The sequence below is a fragment of the Aspergillus melleus genome, assembly GCF_016097325.1.
Source record: "Aspergillus melleus strain CBS 546.65 chromosome Unknown contig4, whole genome shotgun sequence".
Taxonomy (NCBI): Eukaryota; Fungi; Ascomycota; class Eurotiomycetes; order Eurotiales; family Aspergillaceae; genus Aspergillus; species Aspergillus melleus.
Window position 1 is genome coordinate 1,598,359 of NW_025763373.1, and position 18,638 is coordinate 1,616,996.

At 49.1% G+C, this 18,638-nt stretch overlaps 5 protein-coding genes across 5 annotated transcripts; 1 reads left to right on the top strand and 4 right to left on the bottom strand.

Annotated features, from left to right (window-relative positions):
* Positions 1-78: 78 nt before the first annotated feature.
* Positions 79-1,377, bottom strand: LDX57_007482 (D-isomer specific 2-hydroxyacid dehydrogenase family protein; the record flags this gene model as incomplete). Its single annotated transcript, XM_046089199.1, has 4 exons — positions 79-662; positions 754-1,037; positions 1,102-1,168; positions 1,230-1,377. 4 exons carry the CDS (start codon positions 1,375-1,377, stop codon positions 79-81), a joined length of 1,083 nt encoding a protein of 360 aa, XP_045945169.1.
* A 730-nt stretch (positions 1,378-2,107) lies between these two features.
* On the bottom strand, positions 2,108-4,337 carry LDX57_007483 (uncharacterized protein). The gene is made up of 3 exons (XM_046089200.1): positions 3,621-4,337; positions 2,380-3,533; positions 2,108-2,319 (listed from the first exon to the last, which is right to left on the bottom strand). The coding sequence occupies exons 1-2, from the start codon at positions 4,277-4,279 to the stop codon at positions 2,597-2,599; spliced, it is 1,596 nt and encodes a 531-aa protein (XP_045945170.1). The 5' UTR covers positions 4,280-4,337; the 3' UTR covers positions 2,108-2,319; positions 2,380-2,596.
* Positions 4,338-9,887: 5,550 nt separating this feature from the next.
* On the bottom strand, positions 9,888-10,998 carry LDX57_007484 (glycoside hydrolase family 43 protein). The gene is made up of 2 exons (XM_046089201.1): positions 10,690-10,998; positions 9,888-10,636 (listed from the first exon to the last, which is right to left on the bottom strand). Exons 1-2 carry the CDS (start codon positions 10,972-10,974, stop codon positions 9,962-9,964), a joined length of 960 nt encoding a protein of 319 aa, XP_045945171.1. The 5' UTR covers positions 10,975-10,998; the 3' UTR covers positions 9,888-9,961.
* A 930-nt stretch (positions 10,999-11,928) lies between these two features.
* LDX57_007485 (uncharacterized protein) lies at positions 11,929-13,353 on the bottom strand (the record flags this gene model as incomplete). The annotated part of the gene is made up of 1 exon (XM_046089202.1): positions 11,929-13,353. One exon carries the CDS (start codon positions 13,351-13,353, stop codon positions 11,929-11,931), a length of 1,425 nt encoding a protein of 474 aa, XP_045945172.1.
* A 2,384-nt stretch (positions 13,354-15,737) lies between these two features.
* LDX57_007486 (uncharacterized protein) lies at positions 15,738-18,622 on the top strand (the record flags this gene model as incomplete). The annotated part of the gene is made up of 1 exon (XM_046089203.1): positions 15,738-18,622. One exon carries the CDS (start codon positions 15,738-15,740, stop codon positions 18,471-18,473), a length of 2,736 nt encoding a protein of 911 aa, XP_045945173.1. The 3' UTR covers positions 18,474-18,622.
* Positions 18,623-18,638: the final 16 nt, after the last annotated feature.

Sequence of the window (18,638 nt, forward strand, 5' to 3'; positions counted from 1 at the left end):
TATCGTATGTACTACCGGGTTCAATTTAGCATACAATGCGTGTCCGTCTATGTCCAACCCCCAAACAGATATCAACGATCAATACCCTTTACCCCTCTTATACTCATTAACCAACCCCTCCCCCCTCTCCGACCTTGCCAAATTCTCCCTCAACACATCAAACGACCTCGGAAAGTACTCCACCCCAAGGGAGCTCACATGCGGACTGATTTGCACATTCGGCGTGTCCCACAACGGATGATCTTCCGGCAAGGGCTCGGGGTCCGTCACGTCCAGCGCGGCACCGCCTAGCTCGCCCGCCTTCAGCGCCTGAATCAAAGCATCCTGATCGATGACCTTGCCGCGCGAGATATTCGTCAGGTATGGTTTCGGGTGTCCGGGTGTTGCGCGCGCACTGAGCAGCGCGAATTCCTCGGCGCCGAGGAAGTTCGTTGTTTCCGGGGTAAGGGGGAGCGAGATGACAAGGTGGTCGAGGCCGAGGGAGAGGAATTCGTGTAGAGAGGCCTTGTCGGTCCCGTGGTGCCAGGACACGGGGATCGAGCCGTCCTTGTCGCCGGTGCCGGGGACGATGAAGCCGTTGTCGATTCGGGAGGAGGGCGTGGAGCGTGGAGAGGCTGTGTAGGCGTATACCTTAGCGCCGAGGGCGGAGGCGACTCGTCCAACTATTGAGAAATTATTTGATTAGTGCGCTGACCGGAAGGACCGGGGAGGGGTGAAAATTGTCGTATAGGTAAAGAAGGGTGCTATACGTACTCTGTCGCCCAATGCTCCCATATCCTAAAATCCCGACCTTCTTGCCAACGTTGTCATGGATATCCTGCACGTACGCATTGACGCCCGTCCAGTTATGCTTTTTCTGGTTCTCGTAGGTAAAATTGTATTTGCGCGAAGCGACGAGCCAGTTCATGACGGTCCATTCGGCGATTGGGGGGCCGTGGACGCCAGAGCTGGTGGTGACCGGGATAGAGGTTTCTCGGAGGATTGGATGATGCAAGGAGTGGTCTAGGCCGGCGGAGAGGAAGTGGATGATTTTAAGACTGTTTTAGTTTGTATGTTAGCCCAATTGCTGCGGCCAGCATAGGAAGAGAAGAAGTCAATTACTTTTGCGCATCTTCTGGGTTCGGGAGATTTGTGAATGTCACAAGCAATGTAGCTTTACGGGCATGTTCTGGACACTGGAGTCAGGATGATCGCTCGTAAGCTGGTCCAGCATAAAAATGAAGGCATACCACTAGGAATCGTTTTTCCCCTGGGCAACGACAACGTCGAGACCTCGGCCTGCGGAAATTTGGACTGGATGATGCCCAGCAATTGCGGGGAGATGGGCTGGAAAAAGACCACGAGCAGATGCTCTTTGTGCACGAGTGCGTCTCCCATTGTGTCTCTTCGCAGTAGAAATATCGATCAGGGGAATAATTGGAACCAAAGTGGATTATCAATTCATATATGGCCGGCAGATGTCGCAATAAAGAGCGAGTCTGGCGCAGGGCGCGAGAAGCGGGGTTTGCTCTTATCGTTATCTCCGCCTGAGTAATCGGAGTCCACTTTGGCCGAGGTTCATTAGTGATCCTGTAAGAAACAAAGGAAGGAGACCCGTAATTGTGTTGTGAGGAATGTTGGTGCGTCCGTGGTTCGGGCCGGAGAGAATGTGGAAACTGGAAACAAACAAGTCGAGAGCGCGTTTCTTGACTTTCGGCATCTGATTCATAACCTGGAAAGGACCAGAAGGGAAAGTTTCAAGGAAGATAAATAACCACCGAAAATTGAGGAAGGAAAAATTCCTTTCCGCAAATAAAACGCAGAATAAAGAGGGACAATATAAAAACCCTCGGACATGGATGAGTAGACGAATATGTATGCAGTTCAAAATTTCCCCTTGATTGTTGACAAGGAACAAGCTTTACCCAGCTAACTTTGTTTTGAAACACAACACACTAGAAAAGCATGAGTCTTAGACGATGTGGCAATTCTAAGGCCATGATCAAGGTATATATGCGCCTAAAAAAAAAAAAAAAATGCAAATTGCGAATTGTACTTTTATAGCAAGACATCTTGCTTTCCAGATTTATATACCTTTCTTCAAGACTTGACACTCCCACTTTTACTTCTCGTTCCTACGGTCCGAACCGTCATACTCCTACCCAGCCCCGGGATTCCTGGACGGTCATCCAACGACATCTCCAGCTTCAGTAGAACCTCGACAGCCTTTTGATCTTCCACGATCTTAGGATGCCGGCGAGCAAAATACCGTGCATACCTGTATAGAGACCAGTAGCAACTTGCAACATTTATTAGTGTAATTATGAGTTTGTAGGGCATCTATCATCAAAATGTTCGTCAGAGAAGCGCTATAGAAAAGAAAAGGGACAATTGTCATACATAATAGCATATTAGAACTCTCCACTTGATCCGCTCCTTTTTCAATCTGAGATGAATCTCATTGAAGATGAGCACATGGAGAAAGTATAGTCCGATGGTGCTTCCAAGGAGGGTTGCGCTGAAAGCAGGGCGGACTAGAAGGGACACGGGGAGGATGAAAGGTGCGAGGACGTATATGATTGTCTCGTAGACCTAATATTTCATCAACAAAAAGAGCCTATGTGAGAACAGAATCACATGGGGTGTTACGTACCTCTTGAAAGACAAACACCTTGGCGCCGATTTCCCACCAGCCCAATTTCCAACATCCAAATATGTATGCGAGATTGTAGTATAGGCCGTTCGCAAAGAAGAAGTTCCATCGTAGAAACCGCTGCTTAAAAACCGTCATCTCCCCAAATCCGCCACGCCCGTGTTTCCCGCCGACATAGAAGACGGCCGGCGGCGTCGTAGTCTCCACGAACACGGAGCTGCACATCTTAATGCGGCCACCCATGCGTCGGCAACTATTCCCGAGGAACCAGTCCTCACTGATCGAGAAGCCTGGATGGTCTCGGAAGCACTCTTTCAGAAACTCACGATCCCATAAGGATATCGCCCCGTGAGGAAATGTGGAGCTACCAATTTTCCCGGCAAAAGCACGCTGCAGCCCGGACATCTTGTACTCCAAATCCTGAGCCTGTTGACAATAAGTGCTCTCTGAAGATTCGGAGGCGGCGGACTTAATCGTGTACCCGATGCACCGGACTTGCTTTGTGATTCGAGACACCACAACGGGAAAGTTCTGAGGGAGCGTGCAATCGTCGTCGATGCACAGAACGTGCTGGAATTGTTTGGCAGCGTAGCATCCGATGAACAGGGCGATAGCTTTTGAGCCGATCGGCGACCAGATATGGTTGACACCGTAGGAACGACAGACTTCTTCCGTGTTGTCGATGGGGACCGGCGAATCGCCGTTCGCGATGACGAATATATGGCCCGCTGGGAAGAGTGTGAGTGCAGCTTCAAGCGTCTTTCCGATGACCGCGGCGGATTTAAAGCAAGGAATCAAAAGAGCGGTGTTAGATGAACTGCGATCAATCCGTCGCTGTTGGTAGTATTCGAGCCCAGGGGCATTTCTCTCGAAGGGGGATAATAACGGCACAAAGGTATAGCTAGATGATGATCAATATTAGCAGGACTTCACCAGGCATAATGTGTCTCTTGTTAGGGTGCAAATACAGCCGAGGAGGGAAACTTACATGACCATGAAGCCAATGGCAATTGACCATCCTCCCTTGAATACAAATTTGTTCTTCATCGCCCAGTACAGCCAATATACCGAGCCTTTCCAGAGCGGTACTCCAATCAATACAAAATAAATAACGGAAACGAATAAGAAGTATACGCCATATTCAAAGGAGAATTGGGCCCAACTTGTCCGCTGAAGCTTGACACTGACAAGTTTTGCTTGGTCGTACAGCTCCCACAGGCTGCTGACTCGAGGTCTACCGGAGACATCAAAACGGGGCTGGCGATACGAGAAATTTGGAACGCGAGACTTTGGTGGCCTTCTTTCATGTCCCGATCCGTTGGGGGAGACGGGGTGAGAGGAGAAGAGACTTGGTTGTCTTTCTGGGGCTTCGTTGATCACGGGATCCTCGATGACTGTTGGCAAAGGCCCTCTCGCCCCAGGCTCGAACGCCGATGTGTGACTCCAATTCCTCCTTTCGCCGAATAGCGGTTGTTCGTAGACTTGTCTATTGGAGAATGGTTGTCGCTTCTTCTGCACATGAATCTCCCTGGTCGGTTCCTCGGAGTAATAAACAGGGTAGTTTGGACCCCGTTGGGAACTTGTTGCTGCTGCCGACAGGAGAGACTCTGGAATAACTATGTCCTCAAAGACAGGGCTCATATGCATTTGCCGTAGGCTAGGGACTCCTAGCGCTTACGATTGGGGAGGGCCGGGTGAATTGGAATATCGGCGTCTTGCAAGTAAATTGGACTCGAATATAGGATATCCCAATAAGCAAAATATATTTTGTTTCATGAAAATCATCCTCATTGAACTTGATCGAGAGTAATGGTGATTTCTCGATGTGTGGGGTTCAGCAGTACCTGATCGGAAGAGTGGCAACTTAAGTGGTTGATCGCGCGGGCCGTTCCATACCTCCAGAAGCAGGAATTCAGCTTCAGGGCGGAAAAAGCCCCCGGTTACATACCAGCAAAGGAAGGCCCCTTGCTCGCAGTACCCTCCTTTCTGAGTAAGATCAGCCCCGACTCCTCCTTCATTTCAGGAGGCCTGTCGCATTTAGTGCCAGCTAGTCTGGCTACTGTTCATATCATTTTCGAGTATTCAATCAGGCCAACCAATCCAAGATACAGCCAAGAATCGAGTATAGGAGGAAACAAATAATGCTATTCAACGGCTAGAGTGAGACCCTCCGTTGTGCATGTTACTGGACCTGAAAGACAAGAAAGGAACCATGTCTGGTGCAGCAGACTGACTTATCGATCGATTAGTAGGTTATCATCGAGTAACATAAAACTTATTAAGGAAAGCAAATCCCGAGAAATGGAGCACCTGTACCATCTAGTCTGTCTACTGGCCATTTATTGTAAACTTATGAGATTCAAGTGCGCTAATCACGAAACTTTCTCGCCTCAAGTGAAAGCATCCGTACATATAACGCCGTGGTGCCATGACTCAGTTCACTGCAATCTCGGGATTCACTTCCCGCCCTTTGACAATCCCGTTCCCATCAGGAAAGCCTTGAGGCATTCTGGAGGTCTCAAATTTGAGGGAGAGCCGCGTTACATAGAGTGTTGTATGGCCAATCAGTCGAGACAGTTTCATGGAATGCCGCACAGATCGCTCGCAAGGGGCAGCCTGAATCAGAAACATTAATTCAAAGCAACACCACCTGTCCAACAATCGCGCTGAAACTTGTTTAATTAATCACAATCTCAATCTTCACATACGTGGCACCAGAAGGAAAACAGGGTGGCTGTGAATTCCGCAGCATACCAATTGGTTAAGATCCATTCCCAGTAGAAGTCAACAGACAAATATCGCCATATTCGTTTGAATGAGATAAGTGTCCCCAGATTCTTCTCTATTTCCCAAGAAATTGGTTTCAATAACATTAGCGTTCTGTTTTCTTTCTTTCTTATTTTTTTTTTCTGTCATCGATTGTGTGATCGCACCTCTAGGCCGAATTGTTTGGCAATTCCTAGACCCCTCTATCGTTCATCATCGCAGAACAGGACTCGATGTGATTGGTTCAAGAAACCATAAATAGAGTTTATGCGGCATTTGAAATTTTTAATATATGCTATGAATGTAACAATTCCCAGTGGCTTGGTCTGGCCCGAATGTTTTTGTCCCGGGACCTAGAGCATGGCTCCGGCCCTCAGCCACACTAAGCCCACATACCAGTCCACATTTTCAGAAAGAGATCAGATAGACGACTTCCCTGTAAAACCTGATTTTGCATTTTGGGGAACTGGCTCTCCTCGAACTCCAGCTCCGTGCTGGTGCATCACTAATCACGCTATTCAGCGCAGTTCCCCTCTGCCAATATCCGACTCGACGGGTTTTTCAGAGCAGAGAAGGTTCGCAAAACATGTAACGGAATCATCGTTTGACTCAATTCTTTAGTTATCATGGGGATATCTAGATGCTTCTAAGTTCCCTTCGTATCCCAACTTATCAGAACGGGTCTCTGCCTTCAGTAGACAATACAGGACAGTGCACCAACGCCCCAAACAGAGGCGGTTTATAATCCGTCGCGTTGACTGACTCAATAGCATACCAAACCAAACTCTAGATGCGAACGACTCACCAATCGAAATCATCATAAAACCAAACTCGTCCGTCTCTTCTAACCACTTCTCTGCCCTCGCGTCCATCACAATCCTTGGCTTGATCTTATCAAACTCTCCCTGCAGATATCCCTGACCATCCCACCTAGCCAGCCATCGAATGTATCGCGTGTTCCACAGGTGCTCATCTTGCACCTCCCAGAGCATCTTTGCCGCAGGGGCTGGCATAAACCCAAGCTCTTTGCAATCGAACGACGGGGTGCCGTGAAAAACTGAGTATGCCCATTGGAGTAGATATAGAGAAAGCACGGCCCGGCGCTTAGACGTTACATGTAGCCAGGCGTAGAAGGATGGTCGACCTTGCTCTCTTGCTTCCCGAAGAAACAGGCCTGTGGCGACGACGTGATATACGAGGCGCTGCGTTTTGTAGAAGATGGAGCTGTCTTCTGGGAGTTTCCAGAGGGTGCCTTTTGATGGGAAGAGGAGAATTATGGTGTAAATAACAACTGCCTGGAGGGCTGCGAGGAGGGTTTCTTCGTCATAGGCGCGGAACTAGAACTGAGTTAGATGTACGTTGAATCCCAACAATAAAGTGAGCCTACTCTATCTAGCAGCTTATCTAGTTCCCGCAAGATGGTGCTGTAAACCATTTGCTCTGCCCCTTCACATTGCCCGTGCCACATCTTCGATAATGTGATGCAATGTGCCAAGGGCTGCGCTGCCTTATTAGGCGACACTTGAGTGGGTGCACTAGCGGGGGAAGTTGGAATTCTTCGGCCAACTTCTTCGGCCATGTTCTGACAACGCGGAAAATGAAGTCCATGCTGTGATTGACTAGTGCGGCGGAGGCAGTTTGCGGGATCTGAGTTGGCTGTAGCACCGGAGTCGGCGAAGTAAGTGTGACCTCAGGCGTCCTTGGGTTCTGATTCATCTGACCGTGGTTGATCACCAGGCTGTTTTCAAAGTCATCAACACGACACCCGGGCCACGAAATATCTCCCAGGCTGTTGAAGTCAATGTCTTCTAAGCCGGAGAATACGGAGTCCGACAAAGGCTCCACCCCGGCTACTTTCACCAGTGGTGTCTGCGAGGACATATGCAAGCGATCCAATTCAGCGCCCAGTACCGGAGCCTGCGGAACGCCATTGCTGACCGTCGTGGCGCCGGAACTCGGGGTGGGATATTGGCAAGCCAATTCGCGCGTTGTGCATCGCGAACAACTGGGCCGTTGCAGATTACATCTTGTTTTATCTGACACGCACTGGGTACATGACTTGCGCCGAATCGTGCTTGCTTGTGGCTCGTTACAGTTCTTTCTCAGATGGCGAATGAGGGAAGATCCTATATTGTCAAGTAACCATGTCCTCTTTTACTTGGTTAGGGCTTGCAAAGCATACGGTGTCCAAGTTTTGTGCCACAGTGCGGACATTCAAATTTCCGCGTTGTTGGGGAATTCATTGAGCTTGACTAGAATATCTGCTCGTACGAAAATGTGCTGCAAGGAATCAATTCTCCCATAAGAACATCTGAACAGAACGGAAAGAGTAGGACTATCGCATTATAAATCACAACTCGGAACTCCGGGTTGGCATCAAACCGTGATCTGACCAATCAGAGTGCATAATTCACCCGGCGTGAAGCATTATTTCGGAGAGAAGGGAATTTCTACTAATTTCACAGATTGATAGAAGTAGTGCAGCACAGTATACTGTCCTTTTAAGAGTCCTTAGACTCACCGGGCATGTTCTAATTTTCGTTCGCCGCCAACTACAACTACACGCAGTTGACCCTTTCGTCATTTCCTCGAGTTGCGTAAAATGCCATCCAAAATGCACTTTGGACTTCCTAGCAATAGATCTGCCCTTCACGTTAGCCATAGACCCTTTCAAGAAGAGATCCATATTCTTAATTCCCGAATAACTGATGTTGAGTAAAGGCCCTTGCATCCCGCATGATTGAAAGAGTCGTCAAGGTACATACCTTCATTCAAAATACAGGTATCCAAACATGAGAAGGAAGGTAGCAACAATAAGTTTTCATTAATGGGAAATTTTCAAAGGCCAATATGGTAGTGTCTTTACCAACCATTCAACGATCGTAATTATCTCCGTTCTCACATCTACTGGATGACACAATCCCAGGTCACATCACCGTCAGCCAACCTAAGACTCCACGCAAGGGGCAAACTACAACCCCAGTCCTCAATGAGACAAACAATTAAATGACTGAAGATCCATATCTCTCATTCATTCAATAATCCCACATTAATTAGAATTCCCACATCTCTCAGCCTCTCAACGAATACCATCCCCCAAGCAGACGGAGTTACGACACCCTTCAACCTGTCGCCATTCGCCTCGGATTCTCCACACCTCGAATGTTTGTCTAATACCACACCCGCTCCAATGCAGCTCATCAACGCTGCAAACTCGTAAAGCGCACCCTTTCGCGTAAATGATGCCCAGGCGCGAAAGTCCGATACACCTTGCACTTTACCGACGGCGTGGAATTCGACACTTTCTTTGCTGCGCTCGGGGTTTTGAGTCATCTTTTCGGCGATCCGCGTCCTGATGAGAGTACGGACAGGGAGTATCGACACGAGAACAATAAGTAATCTTGTTAGAAAATCGATTGCAACGGCGCTGGATATTCCTCGCACTGGCAGGTGTTCTTCGAAACGAAGACTGGGTCATAGAAATGAAGGCTCTCACTCACGCTGCGGTAAATGACAGCTTCATTTCCGAGCCCGTTGAACGAGGTTGCCAAATGACACACCTCCGCTACATGGCGATATCCGAGCAAACACATAGACCATGGTTGCTTTGGGAGGGCCCTTGATGGAATTTTGGATTGCGCTGACAAGACGAGAGGAGAAGAAGCAAGGAACAATCGTGGTCCATACGTTTCAAAGACGTCTAGAACTGTCTTCAGAGAACCGCCAGCCATGGCCTTGATACTGAAAGAAGGTTAAAGCAACTCATATACACACATAATCGGCCAGGTGCAACTTACTCGAGTTTCCCAGAATAGACAATCTCTGATACATGTTGACTAAAAGTCTCTCGAAGCTTATTTGCAAGTAAACATGCAAGACTCGGCCTACAAACTTAATGAAGCGAAACGGTGGGATCGTCAGACGGTGATTGAAAGAGATGCTGGGCGTTATTCTGCTATCGGAGTTCCGAGTTGAGAGAATGACAGTTGTTTCTATACCAGAACCCTTAGCTAACTTCTATACGAAAATACTGAGCTGTAGGATATAGTGCTAGAATAAGCGACAAGATATATTAATCGGGCAATTTGAACGAGTGATTAAGGCGTAAGACTCGAAGTAACCTAACTACCTCAAATATTGATATCACATCCCTTTGGGGTCGGAGGCGAGTCCCGTAGTTGTCGATTCTTTGCCTTTTTTTGATTTGGCCGGGCTTGAGCTGGTTAAACAACACTAACACGCGGATAACGGAAAGGGGTGATGGGGCCAACTAAGGGATTTTCGAATTGTTTCCCCTTTTTGTTGGTAGTGGCCATTGGCACTCGAAAAACCTCGGGGGTTATTGCCGCCAGGAAAGAGAAAGACTTCTTCTTCCTTGATATGTTAGTTAACTTAGTTTAATAAATACCCTTCTTATTATAACAATCTCTGTAACTTAGGTCTGTTTTGACTAATTACATATCATCTTGACTACATGGTCCCACATCACCTTAACAAGTTGGATTGTCTTTTATTAGTCGTTCTATTTTCTAAAGATATATATTTGCAGAAGTGCTATGCGTTTTACTCGATGCTGATGACCCCATCCTCGATCTTGATGTTCGCAGCCCAAACCCCTCTTCCCTCATCCAGATTCTCGCCATTATTAAAAGCATGGAACAAAATAGCCTTTCCATCTTCTCGGAAATCAGCGCCGCCGGGACCTCCCAAATCTCCAACATTGCTGGGATCCCCAGACACCAGCAAGGGGGCATCCGGAGCCGTTGCCTTGGTATACGGTCCGCCAACCGAATCGGCAGTCGCATAACTGACATCGTACTTCTTGGTGTTGTACATGTTCGACGAGAAAGACAGGAAGTACGTATCGCCAGATTTGACGAGAGAAGGCGCCTCGACAAGGGGTCCGTCGTTGTCATCGCGATCGAGAATCTGCACGGCGTCTCCGTCAGGAGTCACGGCGTCGGATTGAAGCTTCTGAAGCATGATCGGCGTGGGATGGGTTGTTCCATCCCCGTTCAAACTATTGCCGTCGACCTTGTACACGACATAGAATGTCCCGTCAGAGTCCTTGAACCCGGCTGCGTCGATGGCGCCGCCTTGGTCAAGAGGGCAGGCGAGAGAGTCGGATGAGGGCTGGTAGGGTCCCGTAATTGTGTCCGACGTTGCGGCTCCAAGGCAGTGCTTGCTGTCGTCTTCGCGAGCCGCCGCGGAGAAGTACATGACGAATAATCCATCATCCTATAGATAAGTTAGTCCGGGCTCTATTGGCAAAAGAAGAGAGGGGATTGTACTCGTTGGATAACATCTGGCGCCCAAATGCCCGGATGCGCATCGTCCTTCACCCAGTCTGGGAACGGCCCAGGGAGAGCATCCGTATCCAGCTTATCCCAGGTTTGGAAATCAGATGAATGTGCGACTTGTGCGTTTTTACCACCACTCGTCGTTCCGAACGCGTAGTATCCATCATCGGTCTGAATCACGTTGGGATCAGGAAAGTCGCTGTCAATGACTTGCCAAGAGTCGGCCCAGGCGTAGCTGGAGAGGAGGGAGAGGACTAAAGCAGTTCGGGTAGGCATCTTGTAGGATTTGTTGCGTGAACGCAACAAAAAAAGCAGAGAACTAAGAGAGAAACAGACCTTCTTATATGCAAGTAGATTTGCATGTAACCTTTTTCCTCAATCAGGTTTCGCAGTGGTTTACTAAAACCAGATAATCGTCAGACTTACTTCTAAGGGGGATTGGCATGCTGGATGCTCCACCGGGCGGTGATGGGGCCATTCATTATTGCTACCCAGAGCCTTGGGGTCGGTTCGGCTTTGGGGTTTCCCTCAAGGGAAAGGGTCTCTGAGAGGGCCCCGGTGTTGTGGTATGTACGCCTGAAACGGATCCCATGTAGCATACGCCTAATTCCATACAAACGCCATGGTCGGACTGCCGACCTTATATCTTGATCGATTTGGGCGATGCTCTGTTCTCGATATCAACGTCTGTACGAACTGCCGATGACAGAAGCATTATGATATCCACCGGAGCTCCGTGATTGGACGCGTCCTCGTATTCTGCAGCAAGTAGCTAAACATTCCGCCCCCGGAACCATAGCCTCGTGCTACCTACTAGGGCAGTGCAGCCCTTAATACCGGGAAATAAGATTGTCAGACTCAGGCCACAGAATAATAAGCCTTGAACTCTAGAGGAACAGGGGCTTGGCTAACTTTTGGTTGGATGAGACAATAACGGCTGGATCTAGCTGTCTCAAAGGGGATGGGTAGAATAACATTTGCGATGTTTCAAAAAGTGTTCGCTTAGATGTCCACTAATATTTCGCTAGTAATCAGCTGGCTGACAACCAGACTCATGGCAGGGATTCACTAGACGTTTTGATATTGATTGGCATACTGAGAGTACTCCGTTTTCCTTATCATCGATCATCGATCAACATCAACAGACAGGGTTTTATTGCTCCTCGCGTATTAGAAAAGAATTACCACAGTCTTTTACTACAAGACTTCATGCTGTTGAGAGACATCCTATTAGAGATCCTCCCGACCATTAGCAACTGGGACGAAAGACTGGCCATCGACAAATGTTTGATCCTTCAGGCCAGGTTCATTGTCAATGTCTCCGCTTTCTTCCATTTCTTCCATATCTAGGTCATTGCCATCCATATCAAATAGTGCACTATTCTTCGGTTCAATATCTTCAACGGAACACTCATTTACTGGGAGCCTGTTGAAAATAGCTGTAATCCAGGACCAAGCTCGTGGCATCCCAGCGATCAGGGTTTCAGCATGGTCGCGCTCTTTGTACCGAAGGTATCTCACTTTCGTGCCTTTGTCGCAGTATTTGTGATAGAGCTCATCAGTGTCTCCGATAGGACCAGTGATAATATCCTTAGTTCCTTGGTAGATGTAAAGCGGGAAGTTCGGACTTTTGCCGTGGTGGATGTGTTGTCCCATCACACCATTCGTTTCCAGAATGTCCTTGAACTTGTACAGAAACTCGTCTCCATGTTCGAACCAGGAAGAGATGTTGGCGGTTGGTTCGATTTTAGGCGCATTGAGCTGGCACTTGGTGCAGCGTCTCTGAGGGCCCAAGAAAAGGGCCTGATAATTGGGCAATATGTCTTTGCGCATATGATCGTCGACCTCGGGGAATGCCCTCATCACACCTAACATAGCCCAAACGTTGAGTGGAGACTGGGTGCCGTTGACGTTGATATACGTGTTCGTAATATTCGGAGGAGGACCGCCCATTGCCGCACCGGCGATCTTAAGATTGGGCGTATGGTGAGCGTGCAGCTCCGAAGCCCATTCTGTAGCCAATGCGCCACCGGAGTATCCGAACATGACTGTTCTTGCCTTGGGCAGGATACCGGTGATGTGCTTGGAGTTCAGTGCCGCCTGGATGGAGTCCAAAGTATGAAGGCCGCTCTGGGGGCCGACAGTGAAGGCAGCATTGTTGCCCTCGTAGTCGGGGATGTTTAGAATAGGTCTCTTACCAAATGGACCTTGGTAGCTTTGTAGGTAGGGAAAGACAAAGGCCATTTGCATCTGGTTCCACATCGCTGCGGAAAACCCAGCGCCTGCCTGGAGTCCGTAGGAAGGAGAGCAGTTGATATCGGGCGCATCGTAGGCAATCTGGTACGAAAGAACCCGGTTGGGATTCGGATTCGCTGGAATGACAATTGTAGTCACAGAGGTCGTCTTGTGCAAAGTTGCATTTCGTGTCACGTACAATAGTTGATGTGCGGTGAGTGGACTGTCGGCACCGGGGACGACTGATGGCAGCTTGATTGGGCGATGGTCTATGATATAACCAGGGTCTTTGCTTTTCCAGGTGTCATTATCAGGCGTGTAGAAGGGATCTAAATCTGGGAGATCCGGAACGGCCGCTGCAGTTAAGACATGGAGGAACCCTAGTACAAGGCCTAGAATGCGCTGCATCGGGCCAGTCATGGTGCAGAAGAATGAAAACACAAGACTTAGACGTTAAAGTGTAGTTCAGATTACTGAGTCATTGGAAGAGTTAAGGATCCGGTGCATCCACATCAATTGACAATGGAGCAATGGTGGAATTGGGAAACTTATAGCTCGTGCTGTCCAAGGACTTTTGAGAGTGGATTGCAATGCTGCACCAAGTGCGTTTTTCTTTTTTAGATTTCCACTTTTCCCCCCTCCAGACAACAGTGCGAACCATAATAAAATCCTCGATTGATCCAAGCATCACTTTCCGAGTTGATACATATGCCCCACAAGTTCAGCTACGTCGTGGATTTTGCACTCTGGAATGTGAACCGTCATCCCTTGGTGATGCCATAACTGAACTTTATCTCCGAAAACGGCACATCTACGGTTCAGTCTAGAACAGAGAACAAGAGCCCTCCAGATTTTGTACGAAAACTATACAAACTGATAGAGTTTATGTTAAATACACTTTAACCGAAGGCGGATGTAACCTTGTCATTGACGCGTTCATTCATTTTGGCAATGTGTCAGACATCCTACATACTTTGATAATACACGTCATAAATCAACCTTCATCCCTTCCAGTTATCGCGTCGATGATGGGCGAACAGACTATTCGGCCTTCCGCTCCTTCAGCCAGCTCTCGATCGTACTACAATGAAGGGATATCAAGATAGCCCAAACTAGAACAAAAAGCAAAACACATAACGTCATTGGGAAAAACCACCACCGTCACCCCGGGACCAATGATCGTAATAAAATTTGTGGCGGGCTGAGAAAATTGAAAAAATCATGATGAGGGTACATGTTGCCTTCGATCGAGACGGGAACGAGAAGGAGGCATGTCAGATTTGACTGCATACTTAGCAAATCGCACTTCACAAGAGTGATGAAGACAGTTCACAAGATCAGAAACACGTATATTAAATTTTACAATCACTTGCAAAATGTCATACGTCACCTTGCCTTAGGGTGTACATGGTTTTATGATGTTATTCTGGTTACTTATTTCATTAAGGCCTATTCCCAGAGTCTAAGACACATTCCAGGACCCAGATCAAAAATAGGATACCAAACTATTCGCCAACGTTAAATTGGGACATTGAGGTGCGAGTCTTTCACAGAAAGTACAGCGAGGCTGTTCACCTTGGGCCCGACGAACTAAGTCTCATTCATCACTATCCAAAGCCGTAAAAACATCAGCGGACTTGGCCGCCCGCGAATCGTCCGGGAGAGAAGGTCGGAAATAGTGTACAATGGAATGCGGCCTATTTTTGCAAGGAATTGTTGAGCTTCGAAGTTAAAGAAAAAACATACAACAGCCGGTATTCGCTGGTGGTCACCCACCCAACTACTAACCGGCCGGCGTGTGGCTTAAGTACGGCTGAGCGGACGGGAAGCCCTGTTCTCCACACCCTGTGGTCGTATGTGCTTATTACCATTTCGGTTTGGTATATATTGGGATTTGGATATAGAGGTTGAATGTGTTCAAATACATCACACGAGGACCATACATTATGAAATTCGTATATTCTGTCGAACAAGTCCGCTTTGATGTGTAGGCTCAAGTCCCGTTGGCATCCAGATGGACACATTAGGGCTCTCTAGGGCTGCATTCTAGCCTCGTTTGAGAAGAGGCCGACGGAAATTGACTCCGAACGCAAGATTCCCTGCTTCCCTTTCGTCAAGAAGTTGATTAACTAATTAACGGAATAGTCAGGAATGACTAGTAATGCTTTCTTTGCACCCATACCCCGGGGCTTTTGATTGCTGGTTGCAATTTCTATCGGGACAAAATGGAGCCAAGTAAATTTGTCAAGATGGCCCAAATATCCACCCTCGTTTGGTAGTTCGCACACTGATTCTCACCGGTTAAACACTTACCCGCCACGAAATCTGTCCTCCGGCAAGGTTTTTGTACACAATTGTGAATAAACACGCCTATATGAAGTGTGTTCACGAGACCAAGACAGGCTGGACTTCCCACTGGACTTTAATAAGTCCCATAGCCTGAACAAAATACTTCGAAAGCAATGCGGTGAGTTCGGTAGGACAGGGTACGCTGTTTCGTCAAGCGACGCCGCCAATCAGACCACCATGCCAAGATGAGTGGTTTGCTGTTAGTCGCGATCCCAGAAACGTGGTAACCACACTAACTGAAGGGTCCATGGGATGGTTGTCGGTTGATCGTGTGTGGAAACTGTTATTAATGTTATCTGGGTTGTCGGAAAACCCGGGGTATCTCCCCCCGCGCCCAACATCGGCATAATGCACCCCGAATAACTTCCCCGCGGGTCAATAAATATACCCCTACCATTATCCGGCGCGTTCGCACACACGGAGCCCAAACAAAGAGAGACAAAAAGGGAGCCACAATGAAAATCACGCGTTGTGGCATTCACGGTTTCCATGAAACGCTCGGCATCGATGCCGAAGAACTGCGTTTCTACTGGACCATCACCAGCGACGTGCCCAACACTCAATCCGCATACCAAATCACCATTTCTAAAGATGCTTCGACCTTCAAGAAAGACGCTCCCTCAGAGACGAGCGTTTTCTGGACAACTGGAAAGGTCGCCAGTGCAGAACAGCGCAATATCCTCTGCAAACCTTCCGACGGATTCGAGTCCATAACGAGCTACTTCTGGCGCGTCACAGTCTGGGACGAATCCGGGAATGTCTACCACAGCGCCATCAACCATTTCTTTACCTCCTACCCTCGCTCGCGCCTCCTCCCACCCTATAGCATGAACCAGACATACATGCCGCACAGCAGCCTGATCTTCCGCACATGGTTTGAAAACGAGCACGATCGATGGAAGGCCGTCTGGATCGGCGACGGCGGCGACAAACCCATTTACCTGCGCAAATCTTTCAAGTTATCTGCCCGTCCCGTGCGCGCGGTCCTTTTTGCCTCCGGCCTCGGTCACTTCAATATGTCTGTCAACGGATCCGCGGCTTCGGCTCATGTCCTGGATCCAGGCTGGACGAATTACCATCGCCGGGTCCAGTTCACGGCGTACGACGTCACGGAACACCTGTCGGCGGGGGAGAACGTGCTGGGCGCGCATGTTGGCAACGGGTTCTATGCGGGAGATCAGGGCGATCGGTTCTTCTGGCCGATGTATGAGGACAATACGTACGTGCGATATGGAAACGAGCTCTGCTTTTTTGGGGAGTTACATACCTTCTACGAGGATGGGTCGCATGCGGTTATGATTTCTGATCCTTCCTGGAAAGTGCGGAAGAGCGCGACCACGTTGGCAAATATTTATGCCTCCGAGACGCACGACAGACGTGCTTATCCTGCCGGTTGGGATAATGTGGACTTTGATGATCAGGAATGGGCGCCTGCTAAGCCGTTGACGGGCCCGCGGGGGTTCCTGTACTATCAGTCTCAACCACCAGTTGTGTTGCATGATACGTTCCATCCGGTGAAGGTCTACTCGCCGACAAAGGGCACAGTCTGTTATGATCTAGGCCAGAATGCATCGACAATGGTCAAAATCGAAGTGAGCGGGCCTGCAGGAGTGGAAGTGATCATCCGGTATGCGGAGACGGTGAAGGAAGACGGAACGGTCTTGATGCCCGACCCGCTGTTCAAGCAATTCGAGACGGGGGTTTACTCGAAATTCTACCTCTCGGGATCAGGTGTTGAGACTTGGGAACCTGACTTCAGTTTCACGAGTGCGCGGTATATCCAGGTGGAGGGTGTGTCGCTTTCCGCTGACGATGGACTCCCTGTGATACACTCTGCTGTGGGCCGCCATGTTTCCTCCGGCGCGAGAAATCTGGGAACGATGACGACCGATAAAGAGGATACTAACGCGTTGCTGAATGCTCTCTACTGGACCTTTAGCAGCAATCTCTTCAGCTACCATACGGATTGTCCGCAGATCGAGAAATTCGGCTGGCTTGAAGTTACACACCTGCTCGCTCCGGCGACGCAGTATGTTCGCGATATGGAATCCCTGTATACCAAGATCCTGGATGACATTCTGGACGCCCAAGAGCCAAGTGGTCTGGTTCCCACCATGGCCCCAGAGATTCGCTACATGTGTGGCCCGCTACACGATACAATTACCTGGGGCTGCGCGGTGTGTTTGCTGCCTGATATCCTGCGCAGGTATTACGGCTCTACACATGTCATCCCGAGGGTGTACCCTGCAGCCGTGCGCTACATGGAATATATGCGAAAGAAAGAGCGAAAGGGCGGATTGATCGAACACGGTCTCGGAGATTGGGGCCGAGACATTGCGTTCGGAAACCACCAAGCGAACATTGAAACGGCCGTTTATTACCGCTGCCTGCGCTGCGTGGAAGATATGACCAAGGAGCTGGGCCTGAGTGATGAAGCAGAAAAGTACTCGCGCTGGGCCGAGAGAATCCGCAACGTATATAACCAGCATCTTCTGGTGACCGATACATCGGAATATGGCTACGCATACTACACTTCCCTCGACAACTACCCTGCGCGAGACCGCACAGCAGTCAACCAAGGCGTTGCCCTACAATTTGGCCTTGTTTCTGACGCGCACCGCGAAGACGTCATGAAGGCGTTCCTCGCCGACACAAGCGACGGACGCATGCGAGCCGGTGAGATCGGGCTCCCGTTCCTTTTCAGCACACTTGCGGACGCCAAACGACCGGATCTGGTCCTACAAATGGCGAGGCAAGAAGAGCACCCGTCGTACATGCGCTTCCTACGGCGCGGGGAGACCACGCTTCTCGAATTCTGGCAGGACGAGTGCCGCAGCAAATGTCATGACATGCTGGGCACAATCTATGAATGGTTTTACCGTGCTGTGTTGGGAGTGAGAACACTCGAGGATGCGTACCGACGGTTCGAGATTGACCCGCCCTACACGGCAGAGTTTGGACATGTCAAGGGCAGCGTGGAATGTCCGTATGGGGTGATTGCGGTGGAATTTACGAGAGGAGACGGCGAGTTCAAGTTGGATGTGGAAGTGCCGTTCGGGACGGTGGGCGTGATTAGGGTTCCCGAGGGCAGAAAGGCGCAGGTTGTCAGAAAGGGAGACAGCGAAGGGGAATTGTATGACGAAGATGCCGAGCTGTCGCATGGGGTTTATTCGATCACTGTGCGGGAGTAGTGGGTTAGACTGATAGTGATAGAGAGTAGACACTTACTTACACATATGCCATAACCCAATGATAGAAAAGGCATAGTACACGAGAATTCGTATCACCTGGCAAGAGAACCATTCCCTAAACAGACAAGTACTGTCTCAGTTGTCATACCTTTCAGCCAATAATTG